We start from the raw sequence: 26,077 nt of genomic DNA on the forward strand, positions 1-26,077 counted from the left end.
AAATGACATTGCACTGTTCTCCTTAACAACTGCAGAAGATGTTGAACAGACAAAACCTAAAAAAAACAAACAATTTAGATAATGTATTTCAAAATCAATTTGAGATCTCAGGGTATTTGGAGACGTGGCTACTTGAGATGAGCTCGATGGAGCCACTTTATTTGTGTCAGTTAATTTGATGCAGTTCTATTAAAAACACAAGATCTGCAAAATATTTTTGGAAGAAGAGCAAAGGTTGGGAGTGCATCACACTGGTGCTCCTTAACCAACCAGCCACAAAAGAGGAACCGAGAGGAGCTTGAGAGGCTTCTCACCCATTTATTTCTGATGAACCACAAGAGCACAGAGTGACTGTATATGTGAAACAGAGGTACAGGCCCCTCTGCTTATCTGAAGCAGGCAGGATGTTCAGATATAAAACAACAGAGAATGTGAAGCAATAATGCTCATACATTGTGAAGCTGTCCAGGTGCTTTTACTGTGAAATAAAGATGGACAATTCTACTCATTTAAGGTATGCATAGTGTATATTTTGTAAGAAGTAAGTATATAGAAGTTTGACCACTTAGGAGGTGTGGCGGATTTTTCAGTTTCTTTTGTCACTTACTAACACCTTTTATGTTTTGCATTTTGTAGACATGAATTTTTAGACTTTTAGACTATTTAATGATAATGTAGTTTCTGGGCTTTCCTCCTCCAGTGAGTCGGCGTATAGTTTGATGATAAAAGAATTCTGCGGAGGCAAGGCTGGGTGGAATGACAGAGCAGTCTTTATTGTAACAGAATCTTGAGCCCTGCGTCCGGATCAGAAGCGGCCGCTTTCTGATATTATCAAATCTACGGAAAAAGCAATGCCAAAATGCTTTGCCCTCTGCCCCATCAGAGCTCCTATCAGCCTTTGATCTTAGGAGATCTACCAAGTGCCACCCTCTCTCTTCTCTTCCTGCATGGGCCTTAAAAGTCCCTTTTTCAGTACACACCCACTTCTTCTAATTGGTCACTTTGGTAAATTATCCAATAGACTAAAAGAGGGGTTGACCTGTCTTAAGAATCTCCCACCATTTGGCATGAAAGTCAAACTTAGCTAAGCACTTTATCGTCTGTTACCTTTGGCCCCTCACAGTTGGAAGCCAATCCCTGACCCTTCACTCACACAATGAAATCGATTGAATCTAAATTAAGTAGATCAGTCATGATTGAATCTAACCTAAGTAGGTCAGAATGTGTTGTCCTCCAGATACCTCAATAAAACTTTTTAATTTTTTGTTTTTAAATCTATACCTCAGTGTGTTCAGTTTCTGGAGACAGGCTGTTTCAGCTGTCTGACATTGTTCGTTACAGACCATCAGTGCAAATACTACTACTACTACTACAACAACTACTACTACTACTACTAATAATAATAATGATAATAATTTTTTGAAGGAACGTATGGAAGCCCTTTTTGTAAAAGGTGTACTGCAAAAAATATTTAAATACAAATATATAAGTACCGATGGTGTGAGATAAGAGGCCCAAACTGTGTCAATTGTTGGAAATCAACTTAACAAAAGACACAACGACTTCTAAGTTATGTTTTCCTATCTGTTTTACAATTTGCTGCTATGATTTGCACCTCAGAGCCTCCATATTCTTCTGCTACAGTGTCATAATTTACAATTTTGACTCACCATATGTATTTTTACTTTACATTTTACCTGTTTGTTTTCTTTTCCTGGAGGATTTCACCATCAACATTGCTGGAGATATCTATATTTCCAGTAGGTGGCAGTAAAGCAACATTTAGTGCACCAGCTGCAGGGAAATCCCACCGAAGAAGACCTCCGCTCCCAGGAAGCATGGCGGCTGTTGTGTATCGGTTGGTCTCCCTGCCCTACGGGATCAGGAGGTAGCGGCGGTGTCATCGCGGGGCTGTATCCGACAGACAGTAGCAGAGTAACGGCTTGGAAGAGAGAGGCGTCGGTTTGCTCGAGAATCCGACAATGGACGACAACCTGGCTCGGAGGCGGAGGGTGTCTGCTGCCGCCGAGCTTGGAGCTAGCGCTAGCCTGAAAGATGGCGAGGTAATCGATGTATACCCAGCCAGAGAAAGTCATCCCGGTCCGGGTAGAGTGGGTGCTGCTGCCGCGGCGGCTGCTTGGGGGATGGACAGGAGGAACTCGGTACCACCAGGGAGTCACCAGAGACATATGCCCATGGAGCCCCTCAAGATGACTATACCGAGGAAAAACAAGGAAAAGAAAGGTGGGCTCGTTTGCATTCTTCGTACAAATCAGTATTATTATAATAGATACCAACAGTTGCACATATTTATCGACCTTTACACTTCAACTGATTTAATTTTTCTCATGTCTCAACCGTTGCTCTGAAGTGTCTCCCTTAACGGTCGGTTGTAACGTGAAGGTTCCATTATCGGACAGCTAATCATCCATTCTCGGACAAGTACATGTCCGACATGTAAGCTTAGTGACAGGGCACATAATTACACACATTCTCGAACATGTATGTCATATTTTTTTTATCTGTACCGCCATGTTACATTAAAAAGATTTGATATAAGTTGTGTTGGAGGTAGTTAAAGACAAGTCCCGGAGGCTAGCTTGCAGTTAGCCAGCTAAATGTTTGTTTAACCTTGTTTTGTTTACATTAGTGGGTGTGCGCGCACATGTATAGTGTCGTGGATGCCGTATTGTGCTTGTTTTTTTATGGATGTAAACTGACACAAGCACGACACTTTTATATAAGATGAAAACTTTCTAAATCAGGACATTTTGGTTGGTGTTTACTTTGACGAAGTGAGGCGTTGTACAGCCTGGGAGTGTAACGTTAGCTTGTTCTTTGGGTTCAGGTTAGGGTCGGTCTGATGTAACGTTACAGTGAAGTTTAACAGTAAGTTTGTGCTATTGTTTTGTGGCTGTAGAGGTGAAGCTTTAGAATTAGGTGTTCTGTACAAGTGTTCACCCCAACCTTAGCTTACCCTAACCGGGTCTATCTACAACCCTGACCTGACCCCTGGCCCCTGGGCCCAACCCCAGAGGACAACTGTACATGAAACAGTGTCTGAAGGAGAGAGAAAATATTTGGCCCATTGCAATAACCAAATGAAGTTAGTTTGATAAAGAATAAAATGGGTAAATATGTGACACAATGGCATTATAAAGAACAACTGTAGTGCTGCAGCTTACAAATCTTTGTCTCCAGATGTAAGAAAACATGTTTGTCGAGTGCAGACCCTGACAATGTCACATCAGCATCATTTTAATAGTTGTTAGTTATGAAAATGAAATTCTGAAGTAAAAACGATGAACCGAGTAACTCACAGTACAATACGATTCACAAGACACTGGCCAGGATAATGACGCTATCACGATATAGCGATTCTCATCCGATGATACATCCCGATATATATCTAACTGAAGAATGCAAAACACCCCTACAATGGCAAACTCTGCATTACATAAAACAACACGATACACAAACATCCATCGGTAGAAAAAGAAGAATCATTATGATAGGCAGTCATCAAGTGATGACACTTTTGTGCTGATTTTAGCCAAAACTTAAACCTGGTCGCTAATGTTTGTAGTTATGGAGATCACCCTCCCCACTCCTGTATTTGTAAAATGCAAATTGACGCCAGTGTTTTGATAATCATATCTCAGGAGGTAGTAAGGAGATGTATTGCTGTATCAATAATTTGTCCCACTCAATAAGTTGATCCTGGTGAATTTTCATCATCAGGATAATTAGGAATCCTGATAAGTGTGAATATCCTACAGAGCCGTCTTTACATGTTGCTAACTCTCTGCTGTATTTTGCAAAACTATAGTGTGGGTCTGTCATATTGTCAACACTTTAAATGTGTGCTGTTTCCAATGTAGATGGAAAAGGCATTTGTTGCTTTATGGTGCTGAAAAAAACATACTGTTTTTATGTTGGAACCTGCTCTTGATGCCCGGTGTGGTTTGTGAACAGCTGGTGTCACACACACAGAGTATTCTTTTGTCAAATTTCTGTGATGAGAGGATTGTGTGTGCACATCGACCACACCTCTCTCAGGTGTGTGATGCTCCAGCTGAGCCCTCTCCTCCACACTGAGGGAGGCAGCAGGTTCTGTGTTCTCCTGAGAATTTGGGACAAAAAAGATTGAAGTGGTCCTGTTATAATTGGGGTGGGCTAACAACTGTTTTTGTGTGCTCCCCAGATGCCTAGACCTTTTGTTTGGGTGTGGGCGAGGCTCAAATGAAAAAGTGCTTAAAGCTGCACATAGCATTGGCAGTATTGTGACATTTATTTCTGATTTCTAAAATGTTAGCATCCCACTTTGGTCAAATAGTGAAGACACAATGTTTGTGAAAAAATATGTTGCTGTACTTTTTCAGTGAAGGTAAATCTTGCTCCCACAGCACACAGTGATATTTTAGGCAATGTTGTCCCTTTAACTTTGTGTTAACAGTTGTCTTGTCTTTTTCTGTTTCACTGGGCTCTCGTGCACAAAGCCAGGTCAAAGGAGAAATGTTTTTTCCTCAACTGCATCTGTCACCTTTGAAATAAATCAGGTGTTGTGGTGTCCTTCTATTAATTCTGAGGGGGTTTAGGATGCAGCGGAGTGGGCTGCAACAAAAAAAGCTTCCCTGTCTTTCCCTTTGGAGAAAAGCTAAGATGATTAATTTTTGAAGACACTCGCAGTCAAATTCCGTTTACTTGTAAGTGCTGCTAGACATGACATGTTTGGTGTCAAGATGACATAGATTCTGTCATATATGCAAAAAGAGCCAAAGCATGTAGAAACATTCAGAGGTCCAACACATTGCTCAGAGTTTCTTAAATAAGGTGACTGTGTTGACAGGTCTGAACCAGCATGGGAGGAGAAATACTCTGCAAACCTGTTGTGGATGGAAAAGTCTCTCTGGAGGTGTTGTTGCTCTCGAGTTGAAAATAGGGCTTTATTTATGCACAGTTCAAGGACAGAATGAAGAGACGCCCCCAGATGTGTTTGTTTCTCTGTGCCGCCACACAACCCTGCAGAAGTCGCCTCAACCCCTGATGCTCTTCCAGTCTAGAAGTCTGGTCTGGGACTGAAACCAAAAGAGTTGAGGAAGCTGTTTCATGCCCATGGATTTGGAATGGCATGTTCAACAGTTGCATATGGCTGAGATGTTCAGATGTCGGCTAGCCATGAAGTGTACGTGGTAGACTCTGGAATCAAGCTTATTGGTCAAATGCAGAAACCTTCGACAGCTAGCAGAAAGAACATACGCTTGTTGTACATGTTGACCAATAAGTCACTGCCGTGTCTAAAACACTACTGACTTTTGTGTCTATCCTCCTGTCTTTGTTTCAGCTCTGTTCCATTATGTCTCCACTGAGTCCAGGGAGTATGAAGACATGATGACGATCCTGAACGCCAGCTACCTCGACACCAGCTCTGCTGGCTGCTTCACCTACTGTAAACCTCGGCTTGTCCAAAGTGAGCTGCTGGAGAAAGAGGTGAGAGGCAGATGGACAGGTGGAGGGGTATTACCATCTGAATGTGTCTTGTTGATTTATCACCATCTGTAAATGAATGGGTGTAGAAATGTTCACCTGCCATCTCAATTTGTCTGTGATCGTTTAATGCGGAGTTTGAAAAACAGAGAATATCAACTGTCTTGAGAAGAATAAAAACATCTTATTATGGAGGAATGATCAGGATTGGCCGGTGTAACTGATAATGTAGTAATAATCAACTTAATTTATTTCTATAGCATATTTCTTACTTATGTTACAAATTGCTTCACTAAAAAAAAAAAAATTAGCTGAGGCAGAAAAGAAAAGCGAAAAGAAATAAGAACACATGTCAAACATTTCAAAAAGTTTTCACAAAGAACTAGAAAAAAGACTTGATTTGCCTTCAACTGAGAAATATGGAAAAGGTCATTCAGACAAAATGGGGCATGTTGTGATTGTTTAGTACGAGGACATGTTTGTTATGACCAGCTGAGCTGCTTCTTTGTTGATACATTAATTGATCGTGTGTGTGTGTGTGTGTTTCAGTTTGTGGAGAAGAGGAGGGAGATGAAGTCAGAGGGAAGGACAGAAAAGGAGCTGGAGGAGAGCTACTGTTTCCTGTTGGCTGATAATGTTAAGGTGAGATTAACACTGAGATGTGTTGTTGGTTGTTGTCCAAGAGGACGAGGAGATAACTCTGTTAGATAAGCAGAGAACAGCCACTATCTGTGTAGTACTGTAATTTATTGTTTCTTTGTTTGTCTTGGCATTGAGTCCTGTGTCATAGCTATTTTGTACCAGTTGAAGCACTTATTTCCTGGAGGTAAACAAATGGGCATAATGCATTCATATGATGATAATTTATGTCTTCACGGAGGCCGTGCTTTGATTAGAAAGAATGTGAGGTTGCCTTGTTCTTCAGACTTCTGAAGGACAAGGCAGCGTGACATTGTTGTTATGCCTCATGGACGGAATGACTGGCTGGATTTTCTTTGGAAAAAGACAAAGAAATGCCGTTGTAGTGAACACTTTAGAATTAGGTTTGCAACGGAATGAAATTGAACTGGTAAAGTAATCATCTCGAGAATAATTATGGTATCACAGTGTATTCATGGCACTGTATTATTGTTATTAACATTATTATTATTATTATTATTATTAGTTACAATGACCTACAATGGTGGAATGAAAAAAAGGGTTTGTCCTGACAAACGTGAAACTTGATTAAAAATGGACAAATTATGTCAGAAACTGTATGATAATTATCAATATTCATACCACAGTACAAATCGCTGCAGCCCTGATCAGTTTATAATGGTTTTTGAACCTTGTCGCTTGAAGATTGATATTTCCTCACGTCAATAATCACATTTTGTTCTGAATGATTTGTTTGTAGCTGCCCTGGCTCTGTGAGAAGGGGCTGCTCGTGGGTCAGAGCAGAAACACAGTGCTGGGAAACCCCAATAAAGGTAAGAGTGATCAGATACATGCTGATAAATTCAGAGAAAAAAAAAAACACAGCATTAGTTTGTTTTTCACGTTTTCCATCCATTTATTGTGCACTGGGAGCGGTCACATTGTGTCTAAGATCGTAGACTTGTAGAAGTGGATGTGGGTATTTATACACAGAGAAATTATCTCTGATCTTAACTTTGTTCTCCTTTATTTGTTTGTGTGTCTAGGAGTGTATCTGTCCAGGTACTCCGACCTGCTCCAGGCGAACCCCTTCACACCTGGAGCCTCTGGGGAGATCCTCATCTTCAAAGTGATGAAGGTAAATCAGCTGGCCAGTGGTCGTCATCACTGGCAGTAAATGTGCTGAAGAGTTTCTTCTCTCTTGCTCTCTGATTTCTTTTTAATAAGTTTATCATTTTTGCTACTACCACAGGGCTTATAATGAGGCCTACGCTGAGATCATTAGGATATTTTTTGAGATTGAATGTTCATTGATTTATGACAGACGCACTCAACTTGCACCTGTCTTCAGTTGCCAAACTGGATACTGGATTGTTGACAGTAACGCGGGATTGAAATGAGCAGCTAAATCTGAATGACACCATAGCACTCAACATTGAAACCAAGTGCTGTGACAGGAATTTCTACCTGCTGGGATAATCTGAGTGCAAAATGTAAAGATAAATGCAAGACTTTGCTCCCAGGGAGGGCAACGTTTATGACTGCTTCTCAGTCAACTTTGACCCCAGACTGCTGGCGGTTGGGCAAAGATTTCATCACAGCTATAAACAAGGTCGAACCATATTGTCCATTAAAACAGAAATGGAAATGTTTGCTGATAAGAATGGACAATGGAGAATTGGAGAAAGGAAGGCATGGGGAGGAATGAAGGGGAAAAACCCATCAAAAAGACGGTTTGACCTCTAACTTTGACTTTAAATACGAATAGATGATAAAACTGTGTTCAGAGAGGGTCTACAGATATGCCCTGCTCTCATTGGCTGGAGTTTTTTCCTGGCTCCCCGACTCACCTGTGACTCAGCCAGGTATTTAGCCTGTGGATGTTGGCGACACTTCCCCAAGCTGTGCAGGTGGAACATGTCTCTGAACAGCTCACACATACCAGGGGCTTTTTGAGTGATTGCACAGTCAGGTCTAAAATCCTACAGTGGGAACTTGGCATGGAAGAGAATGCTGGGAGAAAGCTGTGGCTCTGTACTAAGATCCTTCATTTACCAGATGTGTGTTGTTGTAACCGCAATCTAAGGAATAAATCATGATGAGGTAAAGTTCTTCTCTACCTCAGTGTTTCGTTCCTACAAAACTGATAGTTGTTATTTATTTAAAGTTATACACGGCTGAACAGAGAGAAGCCACAACTGAAGTACGAATGAATCCGTATGTAGTGATCAGTCTGTGACGGTGGAGTTTCATCTGTGTTTGATTTCAGGGGAAAGTAAAGAGCATGTACGAAAACATGAAGAACCTTCAAGATCCAACACCTCGCTTTGACAGCCACATCTCCAAAAACGCCAGCAAGGTCACCTCACTCACCTCCTACCGCGCCTTCGAACTCACACAGGTAAAGACACTCACTCACGGAAACCTCGAGTGAATACACATCAGTGGGCCTGTTATTCCTGGACTTGAACATTTGACTTGAACATGTGATTTTGTGGCAGTGGCACATCTCATTATACCTGCTGTAAAGTGAAGATCCTTCTTTAAAAAGTTAAAGCTGTTTAAGTGATCAACATGACTTTTTCCTTTGTTGTTCTGAGCCTCTGGTTGGTCGGGTCATGTTGGGGTCAAGTTGTGGTAGAAACAGCCCTGTTCAAAGTACTGTTTGAATGTCAAACCTAAACTAGAGCTCTAATCTTGATGTGAGGGCTTAAAGTACCAAGTGAAAATGAATACCTGTTTGTTTCTGTTGTACTGTTGTTTATTTCAGCATTACTTCTACGAGTACACATTTGACGAGCTGCGGCAGCGGCCTCGACAGGTCTGTCCGTACGCTGTTCTCTCCTTCCACTTTAAAGGAAAAGACTCTGCACTTACCAGCAAACCTCTGGCCCCAATCAGGTATGAAAATTAACTAGTTTAAAGTTAAACAACATTTGGCAGTAACATAAATTATGAATGTGCTTAAAAATTGCAAAACCATCAACATGGTTGTGAAGATTTAACCAGGTGACTTCAACACAAAAACCTTGTAATTGTAAATATCTCAATTTGTTTTTGTGTGTGTGTGTTTGATGGACAGGTTGAACAGCCAATCAGCAGAGGGGAGGAAAGGTGAGATATCTACAGAACAAAGTAAGTCCATTTTTTCCTGTTATGCTCTGAACCAACAGGAATGCTGATGAGCTGTCATCTCCTTCTGTCTGTCTCTCTCTCGCAGAGCCTGCTCAGTTCACAGTGTGGACTGGAGATTTGGTTAAAGCTGACACCGTTCTCTACCAGATCTCCCTTCGCTCCTTCTCTCCTCCCTTCCTGCCCCACAAACTGTGAGTGCTCAAGGATTTTCTGCTCCTGTAATCCATCGGTTTTTTTTTCTGCCATAAATTTTGCTCATGGCTATTTTTTCAGTTGGCCTTTTACTTCAGCTGTCACTTTATGTTTTAGATATACAAGGAAATACTGTTAGAGTTTAATGAGTGGTAGCTTTGTGGAAAGTCTTTAAGGCCATGACGTAGAGATCACCTCTTCTCCTCTCTACGGCAACATCATTATCACCACCACTAGCTGTGCCCCTTAAGGGGCCTCTGGTGACATGAACTCCTGAAGGCTGAGTCAGCTGTTGTTAACAATTAGTGAACAAATTGAAAACTAAGTAGACTTCATAAATGACAATCTTATGTTTCAGAATTATTTCAAAAACATCACTAAGCCCTTTGCTGCGTGTCACTCCCCCTCTCTCTCATCCTGTTTCCTGTCACCTTTTAAGCTGGTCTCAATAAAGCCATGTAAAGGCCAAGAAATACTTTTAAAAAAGCCATCACTAAGTTTGACTCTGAAAGTGGCTTTGCAGTATGTTCAAGAGCAACTTTTACAGAGTCATTAAGGCTAAATAAAGCGTGTGATCAGTTGGCCTTTCTTGGTGTTTAGTCCTTCAGTGTCAGCTTGCACAGTCTGGAAAGTTTGAACATGAACAGAAGTGTAGCTTTGGCCAACAGCTGTGATCCCTCCCTTGATTGCTTTGTGGAAGAGAGCCAATCTAAGTAGAACTAGATCCAACTCAATGTTATTTACTTTAATACATGAGCCGGCTTTATTGACATTGTCTCCTGAAGTCATAAAATGATTTGTTCTGTGTGTATCTCACCACATTTCTCCTTCAGACCAGAGAAGCTGGAAATTGGTTGGTTGATGAGGCTTAACCAGGTGACCAAGATGCTCCCAGAAGAACTGTTCTCCTACAACCTCTACAACAGCAGTCAAGAAGGTGCAGTTCAGTATACCTTCACAGTGATGGTGCATTACACACCGGGGTGCAACTTAAGGAACTCAAAGCTATCTTTAAAGATCATCATTTTAATAGAAATGTTTTGTAGCTTAAATTTGTTGTATTCAGTATTTCTGAAACTGCTTCCAGACAATCACAGGATGCTTAACATCATTTCAGCGATGAATATGCTATGACATTTGTAGTTTTATCACTGTTTTAATATTGTATCTTCTCTATATGTTGTCCATAGATGCAGATATTATAACTTCAACTAAAATTTAATGGGTTTTTTTGTGTGTTTTTGTGTTTGTAGTTGTGAATAACAACCACTTCTGCAGTCTCCTGGAGGTGACAGATAGAAATCGGGCCACGACCAGCGTGACCAGTCTGCTGCAGGAGCTGGAGATAAAGAGAGTGGTGAGTTCGGCTAACGTTAATGTTGTGAATGAGTTTATTTTGCTGAGTACGAGTACTACACTCGGGAGTAAAGAAAGGAAAGGAAAGAGGAAGAATAGATGGATAGGAAAATGTAGAATAAATGATGAATGACAGGTGTGTTTTCTGCCTTCAGGTTCTGGTGACTCCACTCACAGAGAGAGGCTTTCTCATCCTGCTATCCAGCGTTCAGATGGCCACACCCACAGGTATGACATATGATAATATTGACATGCCACGTGTTATTGAAATATAAACCACAAAGGTTAGGGCTTATTAGCCTCTGATGCCTTTGTATTTGCTTTTAAAATTGACGTCAATTATGTCACTTTTTCCATGGCCACCTGTTATCATTACAGTAAAAAAATCATTAATTTAAGATTTCATAATTAGGATCAGTACACTTTTTAAATTTAGTTTGTATTGTTGTGTAAAACAGATGTTTCTTTCCGAATTCAGTTTAGAGAACTTGTGTATTTAAAAAGAGAAAAATATTTAATTTTAATTTTGGAATAACATTAATTTCACATAGTATCAATATTAGGGCAGATGGATTCATACAATGTTGTACAAACTTAAAACAGAACAGAACAAAAATATTGTGTTCGATATAAATTTTACAGTCTGGCTCCTCAGAAGTTTATTTTATGACACTGGTCTCAATAATTTGCAGTTGAACCTGTACAGCCTTCACCTCAGATACTATAAATAACAAAGGAAATTAAAGAAGTGAAGTGAATAAAGAGCATCTGGTAGATGCCAGAAAATAATATTCTCCCTCATTTATTCGCTCAAGTTAGCTGAAGTCAGGCCTTGAAGGTTTAATGTACTCTGTCAACTTGCTTCAAACACAGAAAAATGACTTTTTGGTCCTTGACGGAAAATAAGACCATCTTTTTTTGTATTTACAGAGAGAGGAGAGAGCTGGAAGAGGTGTCTTCAGGCTTTGTTTGTCTTCCCACAGTCCAGAGATGTGACCAAGTCCAGTGAGTAACACATTATAATACAATATTTTCCAAACAACGTATTATCCAGTTCACCGATGTCATCCTGAGGATCAGCGCAGGGCAACTGTTTTATCCGCTGTTTTGTTGCTAGTTGGACAAAAATTTGCTAAAAGATGATTAAAGGCTTCACTGGCTTTATCTCTTACTGAATAGAGGTAAAAAGAGGAGCGGCAGTTTTGTCACCACAAGCAGCAGCTTTCACATTATACTGTACATAATCAGTTGGTTAGTAATAGATAATATTGATTAGTGTAGCTGAGGAATCGTCAAGTTTTGACTTAAATTATCTCCATGATATACATAATGATGTTGTTTTCTTTTTCTTCCAGCAACGCGTGCTCCTTCTTCCCATGATGCCTCTGAGTCATTGATGTCTGCTGGGAAGGTGATGCCACGGCTGACCCAGTTCATCCCCGCGTTGCATCATGCTCTAGTCAAGGCCCGCGCCAACCCCCCTCCTCAGCTGTCTACTGGTGTGGAGCACCAGGCACGGGAATACCTCAGCGGACTGAACGAGGGAAAGGTATGAACCAATTTTTCTTTATATTGCATCACCCAAATGTATTTATTTATTTATTTTTCATGGCACAAGATGCGATTTTTGAATTTCTTGCGATGCTTTTTTCTTTTCTTTTATTCATGAACTTGAGCGGTGTCTGCTGCAGCTGTGAGGACATTTTTAGCTCTGATACAGGGAAATATGAATAGTAATGAGCATTAATAGGAGTTAAAACACTACAATTATCATTCAAGCAGCAACATGACTTCATAATCTGTATGATAATATCATTAACCCTCTTGCTGATCATGCTAGAGTGTTTAACGGTCATATTCAAATAGTGGAAATATTTACTATAATTCAGGTAAAGACCAGAACTGAATGTAGAAGTATTGAAGACAACAACCAAATAAAGCTAAACTGTGGGAAATGTAATTGATGTTAGGCTGTGTTGAGCAACACAACAGACAAATGAGTGGAGGAAGACTTTTTTGTATTTATTCTTTTTTATTTATTGAAGAACATATTTTTGTCTTTGCTCTCCAGGTTCGACAGTATCCCATGGGCAACTATGAATCCAACTTGGATGAGGAAGGAAAGCTGTTTCCTCCTCCAAATCATCACAGAGTGAACATGGATAGCTATCTGAACTCCTACCTGTACAACCCTGCCTTCTACCTGCTGTCAGTGGCGCGGGTCAGTGCGATGGTGGAGGCGTACTGTGGTCCTGAGGAGCCACAGGAAGTGAAGCTCGGGAGGAGCTGTGGAGGTCAGAGAGAGGTGACGGAGAAGGAGGCAACCAGCAACAGAAGGGACGGACAGACCAACACTCAAAAGGTAAAGACTGAAATTTATACGACCTTGGTTTTCATCGGAAAACATTACTGTGTGGACAAAAAGGGTAGTCAGGATGTAGAGGACATGGTCATTTTCAATCCTCAGTGAACTCTAATGTGTCTAATGTGTTTTCAGATCCAGCAGCTGATCGACCTGGTCCAGACCTGTAAGAGAAATGCAGAGAATGAGATAAACAGGGAGGAAGGAGGAGTAGGAGGAGTGGGGATATCATCCGGGAGGAAGAGGCGACTGGAGCAGGAGACGGCAGTCAGGGCGATTAAGTTCCTAAAGGCATCACAGGAACCCGGAAGACACGGCAAGATTCCAGGTGAGGAAACAAGACGTGGAGTAACACCATCAGCTTCTTTTCCCTGCCAGCAACACACTTCGTTTAGTTAAGAATCATTTTCAGCTTACAGATGGATCCCTGCCACCATTTGTGCTGCTGAGAGCAAACTCCTTTTATTTGCTTTGTGTTTATGTTCTTTGCTTCTAAATGTAGTCGTTGCGTTGCATTCAGTCTGAGCACACCTTAATAGATCCTTTACTATTCTCTTATTATCTTGCAAACTTTGGGCAATGTGTGCTTTACTGACATGTTTTTCTTTTACGCTTTTGGCTTCTAGTTGATGGGAACCAAGTCTCTGCCTCTCCTGGCTCTCTTGCGTCTGTGATTAGCTTAATTGGTCTGAGGGATGTTGATCTAAGGGAAGATGGATCTGAACTAGCTGCCAAACTTCTCAGCCTGCTGACAGGTGACTGGATACTGAGCCTAACATATCGGAGGCCTTTCAACTCTCCATTCATATTTTTTGTTGTTGTTTTTTTTTAATCATTTGTTCAGCCAACATCTGTTTTCTTTGTCACTGCAAGGTTGCACTTTCTTTTTTTTTGTTTGCAATTTATCTTTCCCATCGTCTCATCCCTGTTGGTTTTGTTGCATCAAAAAAAACTGAAGAGAGATTCACGAAAGCATTTGCTATGATGACAAACAGGTCTTTGTAAATTAATGTTTCTCTGATCACTGACAGCTCTCACGCAGACTGCCAGGGAAACGGCAGTTCAAGAGGAGGTTCAGAAGGAATCCTTTCCATTTGATAAGATTGCCACCAGGCTGGGTCTGCCCACCAACTGTGACATCGACCTGAGGAAGCATGATGACTTAGAGGTAAGTTTCATATTTTAAGTAAATATTTGTAATAAATGGTGTCTTTTTTGGGTCAGAAGTTCTTCATAGAGTTACTTACATGGAAGCAGGTAAGATTAACAAAGTATGTGTTTTTCTTTGTGTGTGTGTGTGTGTGTGTGTGTGTGTGTGTGTGTGTGTGTGTGTGTGTGTGTGTGTGTGTGTGTGTGTGTGTGTGTGTGTGTGTGTGTGTGTGTAGGAGCAGATGGCGGGCAGCGTCAGTAGTTTGGAGGGATTCAGTCCCGGCTCCCACAGCGGAGAGATGAATCACCACGGAGCAGCAGGTAGAGGAGGCGGAGGCCTGGGGAGGAGAGCTGCAGGATACGAAGAGGAAGAGGAACAATGGGCGATCCCGTGGGTCCTCATCCCCATTACAGGTCTGTCTGTCTGCCCAGGCAGGTTGTAAATAAGAAAACAATACCATATACATAAAATGCCGAGTAGTTTTCATTGGTTTTAAAACTTTTTTATTGATTTTTAAAATAGATATCAGCCGACGGACTACTCATACAGATTCATGTAATACATTAACAAACACGCACAACACAAGTCTACCGTATTTACTGTGACTGGTTTTGAAGGAGCGGCTCCTGTCCAGCCAGCAGAATCACACAATGACCAGAACGAAGTTGAAAATAACTCTTAACTGTCTTTGCAGGTCTGTGTTCGGAGCGGTACACCCAGAGAGACAGAAACATCCCTCAGGACCCTCGATTCCAGCACCTCACCACGGCACCAAGCATCACCACAACAACCAAACCCTCCAGGACGAACCCCACCCCGTCTCCTGAGCCCAGCCTTCCTCCCTTCCCCTTCCTGTCCTCATCCCCGGAGCCCAGCCCCCCTGCTTCCCCCTCCCAGTGCCCATCGCCAGACCCCAGCCCTCCCCCTTCACCTTCACAGTGCCCGTCTCCGGAGCCCAGTCCCCCCGCCTCTCCCTCCCAGTGCCCGTCTCCAGAGCCCAGCCCCCTGCCCTCTCCCTCCCAGTGCCCGTCTCCACAGCCCAGCCCTCCCACATCTCCTTCCCAATACCTGTCCCCTAAGCTCAGCCATCCCCCGTCCCCCACCCGGTGCCAGCCCCCAGAGCCTGATGAGCTCCACAGTGGTGCTAACAAGGAGCTGTTAGCCCCCACAGCCTTCAGGGAGTTCACAGGTAACCTCAGTCACACTGCGTTGGTTTCAGGGTGCACCTGTTGCATCTGTGTAGGTGTGGGACTGTAAAACCATCCAGTTTTGACTGCCATGTCAGATATGAAAATTGGCCCAGTTGTTTGCAGTATTTGCTAAAAAGAGAAAGTAGATTTGGAGCTGAGGTTGATGAATTGACAGGGCTTGTATTGTTGAACAGTGTCTTTACTGAGTATGCAGCTATATTGTGTCTCCAATCTAATATTGTCTACCTCCTTACAGGAGTATCCCAGGATAGAGAAGAGAAACCTCAGGGGAAAGAAAAGAAGAATGAAGAGCCGTCCATCTCTGCATCCATCCAGCCGTCTCTCCCTCCAGCTCCGGAGAGGAGGACACAACACTCATTACCACCCACTGAACAGGAGAAGGAAGGTGATGAGGTGGAGTTAATGGAGGTAGATGCATCACCTTTAGACGAGGAAAAAGAGACTCGGCCGGTTGAGAAACTGCAAATGCAGGAGGAAGAAGAGGAGGCAGAGGTGGTTGAAATGATTCACGTGGTAGGTAGTGATGAGGAGCAAAAGGGAGACGCGAAGGAGCTGTTAAGTGGCTCTATGTTTTCCGTCACTTCACCTCGCCCGTGTCCTCTCAGACACATCGACAACATCGTGGACAAACATCTGGGCGACTTCTCCTCAGAGATGCAGGACGTTCTGCAGGAGGAGAGTGTTCATTACAGCTTCCCACAGTCCCCGCACTCCACTTCAAACACAGACACAGCAGCACTCCAACACACACTCCCACCCACGCCCCTATCTCAGTTCTCACAGTATGTTTCTTTCTACAACCCCTGTCCCCCTGTCCAGGACTACGTTGACTCACTACAGGACAGCATTAACAGCGTGCTAGCAGAGCTTGGGGACAGCTGGCCGAGCCACAAGCCTGCCCCCAGCGGAACTAATATCGATGCCGCATTGGCGAACACAGTCAGTGCTTTTGTGTCCAGCATCCGCGCAGCTAATATAAAAACAGGCGTAGATGATAGTGACGGTGAAGTGACAGCTGCTGACGTCGGTCAAACTCCTGCACTCTCGAGAGAAGAACAAGTATGGCCGCCACATTCAATCAACAAACCAAATCCTACAGATGGCAGGAATCCCCCAAATTCGCACGTCACTTTATCTGTTACTACCTCCGCGCCTGGTTTGCTCTACAAGCCGACCAACACTGCTGTCCTCCATTCTCCTCCTGACATGTCCCCGCAGTCCAACTGGAATCCACAGCAAAGTTGCACTTTAGAAATCAGCAGAACAGTCACTCCTAACACTAGAAAAACCCAAGACGATTGCATTACCAGGACTGTACATTTTACCCCTGGTGCAGACGGTGGCACTAGTGTTTCAGGTACTGTCGAGGTGACTTTGCCAGGATTCAGTGATCTATCGAAACCATTAACGGAAGCATCACACTCGACTGAGCCGGTCTCCAGTTCGGCCTCTGTGTCCGTCAACACTCCCGTCTCGGCTCCGGCTGCAGACCTGAGCTCCCTGATCAGCCAGCTGCAGCCGGAGGTGTTCAACAACCTGGTGGAGATAATCAAAGACGTGAAGAGAAACTCCCTGCAGTTCTACCTCCACAGCGCTGAGCGAGAGGACCGGGTCCATGAAGACATCAAGGTAACTGTTTTGTTTTTTAGGGTGCCTATTGTCATCTGGCCGGGGACTGCAGCAGGATATTAGCCATGTTGGCTAAAGCTGCCCCTTTTTACTGTTGTTGATGCAGTTAATTAATTGGTATTGTCTTCGATATAATAAACTAAAACTAAAACTAAAAAAACTTCACAGGCAGCATAGTTTAGAGTGAAGGGATACGTTGTTAAAAATAAATGAGCCTGGGTGCCTTTATACATACAAACTTTTGTGATGTTTTAGTTTCTGCTGTTGATCAATTCTTAGTCAAAGAATGTGAAAGATTAATTATTTTTTAAGATTTGGGTGAATTAGGAAAGGTTATTGCAGTTTAAAGGCTCTGGACATGACTTTCACTGCCACTAGATTTCACACTACAGCACAATGATCTCAGATCAAAACAAATGGGCGCCACATCTCCTCCTAACTTCGACTGTTACTCCCAACTCTTGTGTTGTAGGAACACTTGTTGAAGCAGGGTAACGTGGAGCAGAGTCCTGTCGCCTTCCTGAACCAGGAAAACTCTGACAGCAGACTGCTGGTCATCATTAAGAACAAAGACATCGCTGGACACTTACACAAGGTACCTGATCAGTCTAACGGCACCTCTGTTCTGTCTGTCTTCACTTCTTATGACATCAAACAACGTGGATGATCCAGATTTTATATGAACGTATAACTGTATGTTGGCTCTGAAGGCTACATGTTCATTTCATGTCTGATCTTTTAGTATTTATTTTGTGGTCTCTGCAGCTGAACCGCTCTGTCGATCTGCGTTTCAGATTTTACTTAAAGTGTTTTGTAACTTCTGTGTTGTTTGATTTTTGTCCACCTTCCCCTGAATGCCCTCTAAGACTGGTGATCAGATGTGATCCAACCTTTTTTTTTTCAGCATTTTTGTCTGCGCTGGATGACATGTGGATATGATATAAGTTATAAATGTGTGCAGCAGTCAGGCCAAGGTAGCTGTGACTTTGTGGTTTGTTTGGTTTGATAATATCCAGATGTAGTTGTCTTTCTCACAGCAGGGTGAAGATGACACCCTGTCTGATGTGTTAACTGACTAATTGACTTGAGCCCTTCTGGGACGACCATATCATGTTTGTAATTGTAGGGGAGCCTCTAGGCAATTGGATCGAGACTTTGCTTATTTTTTGTCACCCCCAAACTGAGATGGCTGTTTTTTTTAGGGTTCCAGAAGCACTCACCAGAATATAAACACAGCGTTTTATCATCTACATCATCACCTGCACAGAGAGCGTCAACGCCCCGCAGTTCTGAGCCTCTGGAGAAAATCCCCTCAGAGTAAATCTGCTGATATCTGTGCTGCATCTATTGTCACTGTGGACTAGGGCTGCACGATTCTGGAAAAAATGTGAATCATGATTCTTTTGCTTAGAATTGAGATCACGATTCTCTGGCACGATTTTTTTCACAAAATGTTTATTGCACTGATGAACTTGGAACAAAACAAAAAAAAACATGATAGTATGGCAGATACTACTATGCCTCTGCCAAAGCAATGTTTTTTTGTTCATTTCAAGTTCTATCATTGGATGAGAAATTATTTTTACACAAAAAAAAATTAAAAAAATTAGTCTCCCAAGATGAGAGGGCATCCTTTTATACCTCATGTTGTACAAGTGTTTATTGGGGCCGTATCTTAAGCTAGGTGATATGTGATAGCTGCTGTGATCGGCTTTCTAAAATGGAGGCATAATTTTCTTCCTTTTCCAAAAGCCGCCTCAGAGGTAGAGGTAAACATGTGACGTGACGTGAAGCCCGACGTTGGGCTGTGAGCAGTTGACAACGAATTTGTCTTCAAAATAAGAGCTTTACATTACACCCCATTGGAGTTTAGAGCTGGGTTCTTAGCGGGGGGCTTTTAATTTGAAAGTAGCGACCGTTCCTAGATTGTGGCTACAACAACAAGCTAACACAACCATACAGCTAGAGATCCAGGAGACGCTAGCATCTCCTGATCTCAGCGGCTGTCCAGTTGCTCATCTAGCAGGTGAGGTGGAAATAAGTGTACCCTCCGAGGCAGCAAATCGGCGGACCACAACAGACCCCCAATTTGCCGCCCTCTGTCTAAAACCGCGGACCTAGCCGCCAAATGGACGGGCAGATTGGCTGCTTGCTGCCCTGTCTAAAAACGGCTTCTCACCCACTCCTTCCAAACACTCAACTGCAGGCGGGCTTCCTTCACTGAATCACGTGTTGTAAAGCTGCTTTACTACAGGTTGAGGGCGGAGGCAGCGGCAGTGCTACGTTTGGGGGCGCTTCAAAAGATCCGGGAGGAAATAGGAGCATTTGTTTGTGATTCAGCTCGAGATATAAAATGCTTCAGAATCGCCGTGTGTAGTAGATATGAGATCACGTGTATGTGTGAATTGAGATCGCGATTTTTTAACGATTTTTTGTGCAGCCCTACTGTGGACCCTGCAGCATTCAGCAGGACATGGAATCTGCTTTGTGGGCTTTATCTGAGTGTTGATGGGAGTTTTATAGAGTTTTACGTTTCTAACTTTTGATTCAGCACAATAAAATGTTGACCAGGTAAAGTTATTTTGGAAAAACTAATAAGGCGAGTGCCACCCTGGGTAAAGGGTAAAAACACTGTAAAAAGAAAAAATCAGGTGCTCTTCAAGGACAATAATGACTTCCTGTCCTTTTTTCGAGGATGTAGATCTGTAGGTGAGAGGGAAGCAGACCAAGAACCACCTCGTAAATAAGAATATGCCAGTGGTTAATGGCTTTACAAGAGGCCAAGACATAAATCTCAGTGCTCCGGGGTCCAAAGCTGTCCTACTGAGCTGTTCTACCCATCAAATAAGTTGATGAGGCAACAACTCAGATATCTAAATCCAGTGAAATCCCACTTGACCTTGTTCATTTAAGAACTCGAACAGCGTGTAGCGAGGACACACGTCCATTTTGTGTAACTGCCTTGTTTTTCTTGCTGGACAGATCCGCGGACGGATTTACTGAATGTTTAAAAAAAGGGGACTAACAGGAAGTGTGTTGATGTGTCTGTGTTTATACATATCAGATTCCAGGTCTGGTGTCTCTGAAGCGACACCCGTCTGTGGTGTTTGTGGGAATCGACACACTAGACGACATCAGGAACAACAGCTACAACGAGCTCTTTGTTTCTGGAGGCTGCATAGTTTCGGACGAGTTGGTCCTCAATCCAGACTTCATGAGTCATGGTAGGTCAGGGATTAGATTCCAGCAGCTGTATCCAACATTTTACATGTTTAAGTCTTTAAACATGTAATAGTCATAGTGTCATAGTGAAAAATAGCATATTGTTGTGATAGAAACATTTTATATTTTGATAAATTATGAGACAAATCATTACTTATTATTATTATTATTATTATCATTATTATTATTATTATTAGTAGTAGTAGTAGTAGTAGTAGTAGTAGTAGTAGTATTTATTGCAGTTTAACTGAAGTGTTAAATGTTGTTCCACAGATCGACTGAGTTCCCTGCTGATGATCCTGGAGCAGCACAGTTCTCCAGAGAGTCTGTGGAGGTGGAAGATTCACCACAAAACCCACAAGAAGTTAAAAGAACAATCCAGGTACTGCGTCTGTGTCTGCACTGTTTAATAGTCCACACTAGAGGACAGCAGGTGCAGGATGACACTGTTACAGCCAGTCTGTTGTATTAGATTTAACTTAAACTGTGTTAACCCTTTGAACGCTGGCCTTTATTTGATGCCTTTACTTTTGGTTGACAGGTTCAGAAGAGATGCAGCCAACCTGCTGGACGTACTCTCAGCCTATCAGAAGCGGCACATCGTTGAGTTCCTCCCATATCACCACTGCGACACCAACCATCAGTCACCTGACCTCAACTGTCTCCTGGAGCTCCAGGCCCGATACACACAGTACCGACACACAGTCCTCCTGACTGGTATGTACATGTCAGGACCACTTAACCAATACCAGTGACTCGGCAGTGATTACCTGATTAACTGCTGAAAAAACTTAAATTAACCACCTGACGTGATGTGTTTTTTTTTCAGAGCAATTTGAGAAGTTCCCAGCCTACTCCAGTAGCGGAATCATCGTGGCCACTATCGAAGAAATCCTGCACGACTTCACCAGACTGGTCGGGTACCATCAAGGCAACAAGAACAGCCAGCCAATCATGGATGACATTCTGGCTTCCAAAGGTCAGTATAGGACAATTTTCATTTAAATTAGAAACTATAGAAAAAAATTAACTGAATCATGTTGCAGGACCCTTACACTTCATAAACCTCCACTCTTACAATATGATCTTTGACTAATAGCAATGGAAGCGAGCCTGCCTGTGATGCAAGCTGGATAGCCGCGTGCTTTAAAACGTGTGATTCCTCTCATAAACATTAAGTGTCCTTTCAACTCGAAGTCAAAGTAGAGATTCGGACCAGACGTGACAGATGAGGATTTAAAATACATCGATTCATGTGGCAAAAGATAGGCGTACAGAGACATCCTGGTGCGTTCAAGTGCACCTCCTAAACAAATGTAAGAGGCAGTTGTCAGGGCACAATTGTCTTTTCACAATAGGATCACCATCAGCTCTGAAATGAATCTAAATTTAAAGTCAAATCGAATCATGGTTCTGTGGAGTCGTGACACACCTTCTGCTCCCGTTCTACCATCTTTCCCCCATTCTACCATCTCTTCCTCCACTCTACCGTCTCTGTCCACGTTCTCCTTGTGTTCTACTCATTGCTCTCCTTTGTTCTCAGGTCTCGGCAGACAACTGAGTCACAGTGACTCTGTGTCTGAACACTCTCCCTCCATCTTCCCAGAACACATCCATCCCCTCTCATCCCGTGACCAGCCCCAACATCTCCTCCATCAGTCCGGCTCTGGCCTCCCCCCTCTCTCCCATCTCTCTGACCAGCTCGTACCTGACACCTCCTGTAAGGAAGGTGGTCCGCAGCCTTCAGGCAAAGACTTAGAGGACCTTCGATTGGCCATTTCACAGTTACGGGCTGAACGTCAGGCACAGCTGCAGCAGCAGCAGCGGTTTGACTCCCAAGTCGAGTTGAGCATCAACCCCCTCAAAAGCTTCCTTCCGAATCCTGTTAGTACAGGTAGCCGTCACACCACTCCTCCTCTACGTCCCACAGAGCCGGCCCCGCTCAATCCTGGCAAGAAAGCAGTGGCAGCCACTCTGGAGTTTATTCACTCAGCACTGCAGACGGAGCTGGAGGACGAGCTGAGGGAGACGGAAGCAGAGGGACGGAGGTCTAGAGGAAGACGAGAGCAGAGAGATGGTACTCCAGTAAGAACAGTGGGGTCAATTGGAGGAAACCTGGCTCCCAATAACAGCGACACATCTACCGCTTCTTCCAACCCAAACACAGCTGCAGTGACAGAACCAAGTAACCAGACAGATGCAACCAATGGCAGGAGAGAGAAAGCAGATCAACACGGGGCAGCCTACTCCAGTTCCAATGCTCGCCCCGCAGAGGGCGATAGATCAAGGTTAGTAAATTAGTAAGTGATTACTGATGACAGTTGAGTGTTTATGTTTTGCGATTGTGTTTTTTTTTTATCCTGAAATATGATTACTGCTGCCCCATGTCTGAACTCTGAACTGTGAGTAAGTGATGTGTTCTTGTTTAATACTGGTCAAAACCTGTTAGTAAAAAGTTGTTGAGCTGGTCCCGTATATATTTATTAGCTCTGAGAGTTAACACAACTGCAGCTGTCAGTACGTCCAGTGTTGTTGAGATTGTCATCTTTTTTCTGTGCTTCTGTGCCAAGTTGGCGGCCATGTTTGTGTTGGTGACGTGTGTTGAGCGAGCTGATGTAGCTCTCTGAGCGGTGTCACAAAAACCCAAATGGTACTTTTCTATCATTGCAGTAAATTGACTCTCTTGACTTATAAAATTATCTTTTAACTTGCCTCAATCAAAAAATGATTGATAATCACATGAGGGAGACGGGGAGCAGAGGGACTTGGTCTTTCCATACACTGTCGTACATCAAGCCCTGCAGTTCGCCTGTATGTCGCTGTTGAACCTCCTCTCGTTTCCTTCTTGTAGAGACACACAGCTGGGCCCGGACCAGCCAGTAAGAGACGAGGCAGCACCACATGGCAACAGCACTTTGGGAACTGCCATTGGCACCAAGGTAACAGGAAGTATCACCACTGTAACAGACCAGAAAGACAATCCAAATCTTGCTGTGCCCAGTGTACTGCAGCTCCAACTGCCCCAACAGCATCGGCAGAACCTGAACAACCACCAGCAGCTTCTCCAGCAGAGTCATTTGCACCTACAACAACCACCTCACGGCCAGCAGAGGGGCACCAACCTCCTGCAGCCTCCCCACCTGCCTCATCTCCGCAACCAGCATTTCCCCCACAGCCCTTTGCTGGGACCCCTGACCAACCTGGGAGGTGGCCTCTTGGGGCCCACGCCTGTCTGGCCAGGGGCCATGGGCCCCTCCGGTGCTGCTGCCCTGGTCTGGGGCTTCCCGGGGGGCAGGGACTTCACTGGTTCTAGACTGATGGGGGGGTACCACAACCCTGCAGGCCAGGGCAGCAACATGTACAGAGGGGGGCAAAGAGGAGGAGGCTTTAATGGGATGTAGAGAGCCAGTTTAACTCCACCAGCTGACTGACCAGCGGCTCACTCAGCAGGTTAAAGAGGGGGAAGAAAACCCCAAACTAGCACCCTGTTATCAAGGAAGCAGCTGAAACATGCATATCACAAAACTAACAGAAAGAGGGAAGGAGTGATGACGCTCTGTGTGCAGCTCCCATCGGTTATTATTTATCAGCACAACCCTGATCAGCACTGACACATATCATCGTCACAGATGGTTGTCTCAAAGAATCTGGATGCTTCAGTCCGTCAGGTTCATGAAATTGGTTACAGAAAGAACATTGAAAGTACAGACTCATTTCTTTGGGGGGCATTATTGCCTCTATTCTATTCGTAACAGTACAGATAAAAAAATGTCAGCAGAGATGGCGTGAAGAGAAAGATCCTCTGCTGGAATCAAAGCAGGGACAAAGTGAAATAGTGAGATCATATCAGGCAGTTATTGAGCATCAGAACATTTTTTACTGACAGCGAGAGGTGTCTTCTGTTGAAGTCTGTATGAATCGAAGACGAGCAGGACTTCTTTTTCTAAGTGACGGCTGGAAGTTATGTAATTGCAGAATCTTAAAACCAGCCTGACGATGACTTCTCTGCACGTTAAAAGTATTTTTTTGTGGTTTGTTTTACGGCTGTCACTTTTTGTTTAAAATTCAAACTGCTGCCCACTTGTGGGGAAAGCTGAATGTTTTTTTTAACGTATTGTTCTGTCTCGAAATGTGACACAAGATAATCCTGTTGTGATTTCACAAATCCTAAGGAAATCTATTCAAATGTCGTTTTTGATTCAAATATTGGTCCAAATCCAAATGATATTTACTTTAATACCGAATATGATGGCAAAAAAATATTTTCACAGAAATGGAAAGATTTTTTTGCCCAGGCTGGAAATACATATTGACTTTTTTTTCACTTTTGTGTTTTCAATGTTCTTCCTGTAACCAGTTAAATTAATCTCTTTGCGACTGAAATGTGGGAAGTCCAGGAGAAGGCAATCCAGGTCTTTGAGACGTGGTGTGATGAATCCTGGATCGGGGTTTAGTGACGTTCCCGTTCACGAGGTCATCATTCATCAACCAGACACAGAAACACTGTCGCTTTTTTAATGACACTCTGTAAATAAAAGTACCACCTTGATTTAATTCAATGCTCGTAAAAATAAAAATCCCTCTGTAGTAGCTGTGATGCACCTTCTCACGCGGCAGAAATCAGCTGCTGTGGAGTTTGACTACAATAAAAACCTACAGCTTGTTGGCTCTCAGAGAAGAAACCAACCTATTGTTTTCTGTAACCACTAACTGTTGACCTGTCAGTCAGAAGTCAGAGAAACACTGATGGAAAAAAGCAATATGTCCTCATTTTGCCTTGTGTATAGGAGATTCAAAGAAAAAACGAGGAAATGTTGACTTTCTCTGCCATGTTTTGAGACGTTTTATTTAATCTTATTGAAATGTATCAGACCTGATGTGCATGTCTCTGGAGGTGTTTTTCAGCTCTGCCTTAGAGATGATCTACCTGAATGAATGCCGTCAGGTTTAATCGGTTCAAGAGCCTTGAGTATGATTTATCTGTTGTGTTTCTGTACGCTGCTCTGAGTCAGAGCATGGACACAAATGTTTAAACGCCTCTGGGTGGATCCCAGTTCCCAGCTTTCCTGAATGCACCACCACCATGACTGTTTTGACATGTTAAGACTGTGTTTCTTCCACTCTGGAAACTAAAGGATAGATGTTTTCAGGGCACAGGTGGGAGCTTTGATTGTTTTTCCAGCAACCTGACATATTTAAAGGAACCTCCTGACAATGTTTTCTACTGTGAGAAAACATGAACTGCTTATTTGTCGTCTCTGAGACACCAGGATGCACCCTGTTTCTTAAACTGAGGCTTTTGAAGAACTGTAAAGAGAAAGTGAAAGAGATGGACGGACTGCCTTACACATCTTCCAGTGGAGAATCTTTGTCTTGTAAAAATACATTTTTTGTACTGATTGTTTGCTTTGTTACCCTGGGAGTTGTTTGTGTTTAGTTAATGTTGTAAATACAGTAGAGCGTGACAGACTGTAATAGACTGGTTTTAACTTAAAAGTCATTTTGTATGTTTGATTTTTTTTTTTACATCAGAGTTTTTTGTATTAAAACTTGCCTGCATAAACCAGCGAGTTTCTCTCGTCATGTTCTTGGCCTCAGATCGAGCTGCTGCGTGAAGGTAACGAGATGATAACAGGTGGAGAGTCTCAGTTTAGGTCGTCATGATGTGGGACTCTACTGCCGATCTGAATCTTA

At 43.1% G+C, this 26,077-nt stretch overlaps 1 protein-coding gene across 4 annotated transcripts; it reads left to right on the forward strand.

Annotated features, from left to right (window-relative positions):
- The first annotated feature begins 1,827 nt into the window (after positions 1 to 1,827).
- Positions 1,828 to 25,950, forward strand: tasora (transcription activation suppressor a). Of its 4 annotated transcripts, none has more exons than XM_030419128.1 (28): positions 1,828 to 2,244; positions 5,345 to 5,490; positions 6,037 to 6,129; positions 6,887 to 6,959; positions 7,173 to 7,264; positions 8,396 to 8,527; positions 8,897 to 9,027; positions 9,209 to 9,261; positions 9,347 to 9,452; positions 10,287 to 10,390; positions 10,707 to 10,810; positions 10,965 to 11,037; positions 11,740 to 11,814; positions 12,165 to 12,358; positions 12,881 to 13,171; positions 13,307 to 13,499; positions 13,798 to 13,926; positions 14,203 to 14,339; positions 14,557 to 14,734; positions 15,016 to 15,510; positions 15,768 to 17,161; positions 17,634 to 17,756; positions 20,226 to 20,385; positions 20,657 to 20,765; positions 20,925 to 21,100; positions 21,213 to 21,362; positions 21,927 to 22,671; positions 23,235 to 25,950. In XM_030419128.1, exons 1-28 carry the CDS (start codon positions 1,983 to 1,985, stop codon positions 23,782 to 23,784), a joined length of 6,468 nt encoding a protein of 2,155 aa, XP_030274988.1. In that variant the 5' UTR covers positions 1,828 to 1,982; the 3' UTR covers positions 23,785 to 25,950. The 4 variants fall into 4 exon arrangements, with proteins under 4 accessions (XP_030274988.1, XP_030274992.1, XP_030274989.1 ...); XM_030419132.1 differs by having other exon boundaries at positions 22,314 to 22,671; XM_030419129.1 differs by having other exon boundaries at positions 9,209 to 9,240.
- The last annotated feature ends 127 nt before the right edge of the window (positions 25,951 to 26,077 follow it).

The sequence above is a fragment of the Sparus aurata genome, chromosome 6 (assembly GCF_900880675.1).
Source record: "Sparus aurata chromosome 6, fSpaAur1.1, whole genome shotgun sequence".
NCBI lineage: Eukaryota > Metazoa > Chordata > Actinopteri > Spariformes > Sparidae > Sparus > Sparus aurata.

What these genes read in the sequence shown, in the direction of transcription:
- tasora (XM_030419128.1), top strand. Translation starts at nt 1,983, where the DNA reads ATGGACGACAACCTGGCTCGGAGGCGGAGGGTGTCTGCTGCCGCCGAG. An exon ending in AGCTGGAGATAAAGAGAGTG is followed by an intron (nt 10,811 to 10,964) that starts GTGAGTTCGGCT and finishes TTCTGCCTTCAG; the next exon opens with GTTCTGGTGACTCCACTCAC. An exon ending in TCAGATGGCCACACCCACAG is followed by an intron (nt 11,038 to 11,739) that starts GTATGACATATG and finishes TTGTATTTACAG; the next exon opens with AGAGAGGAGAGAGCTGGAAG.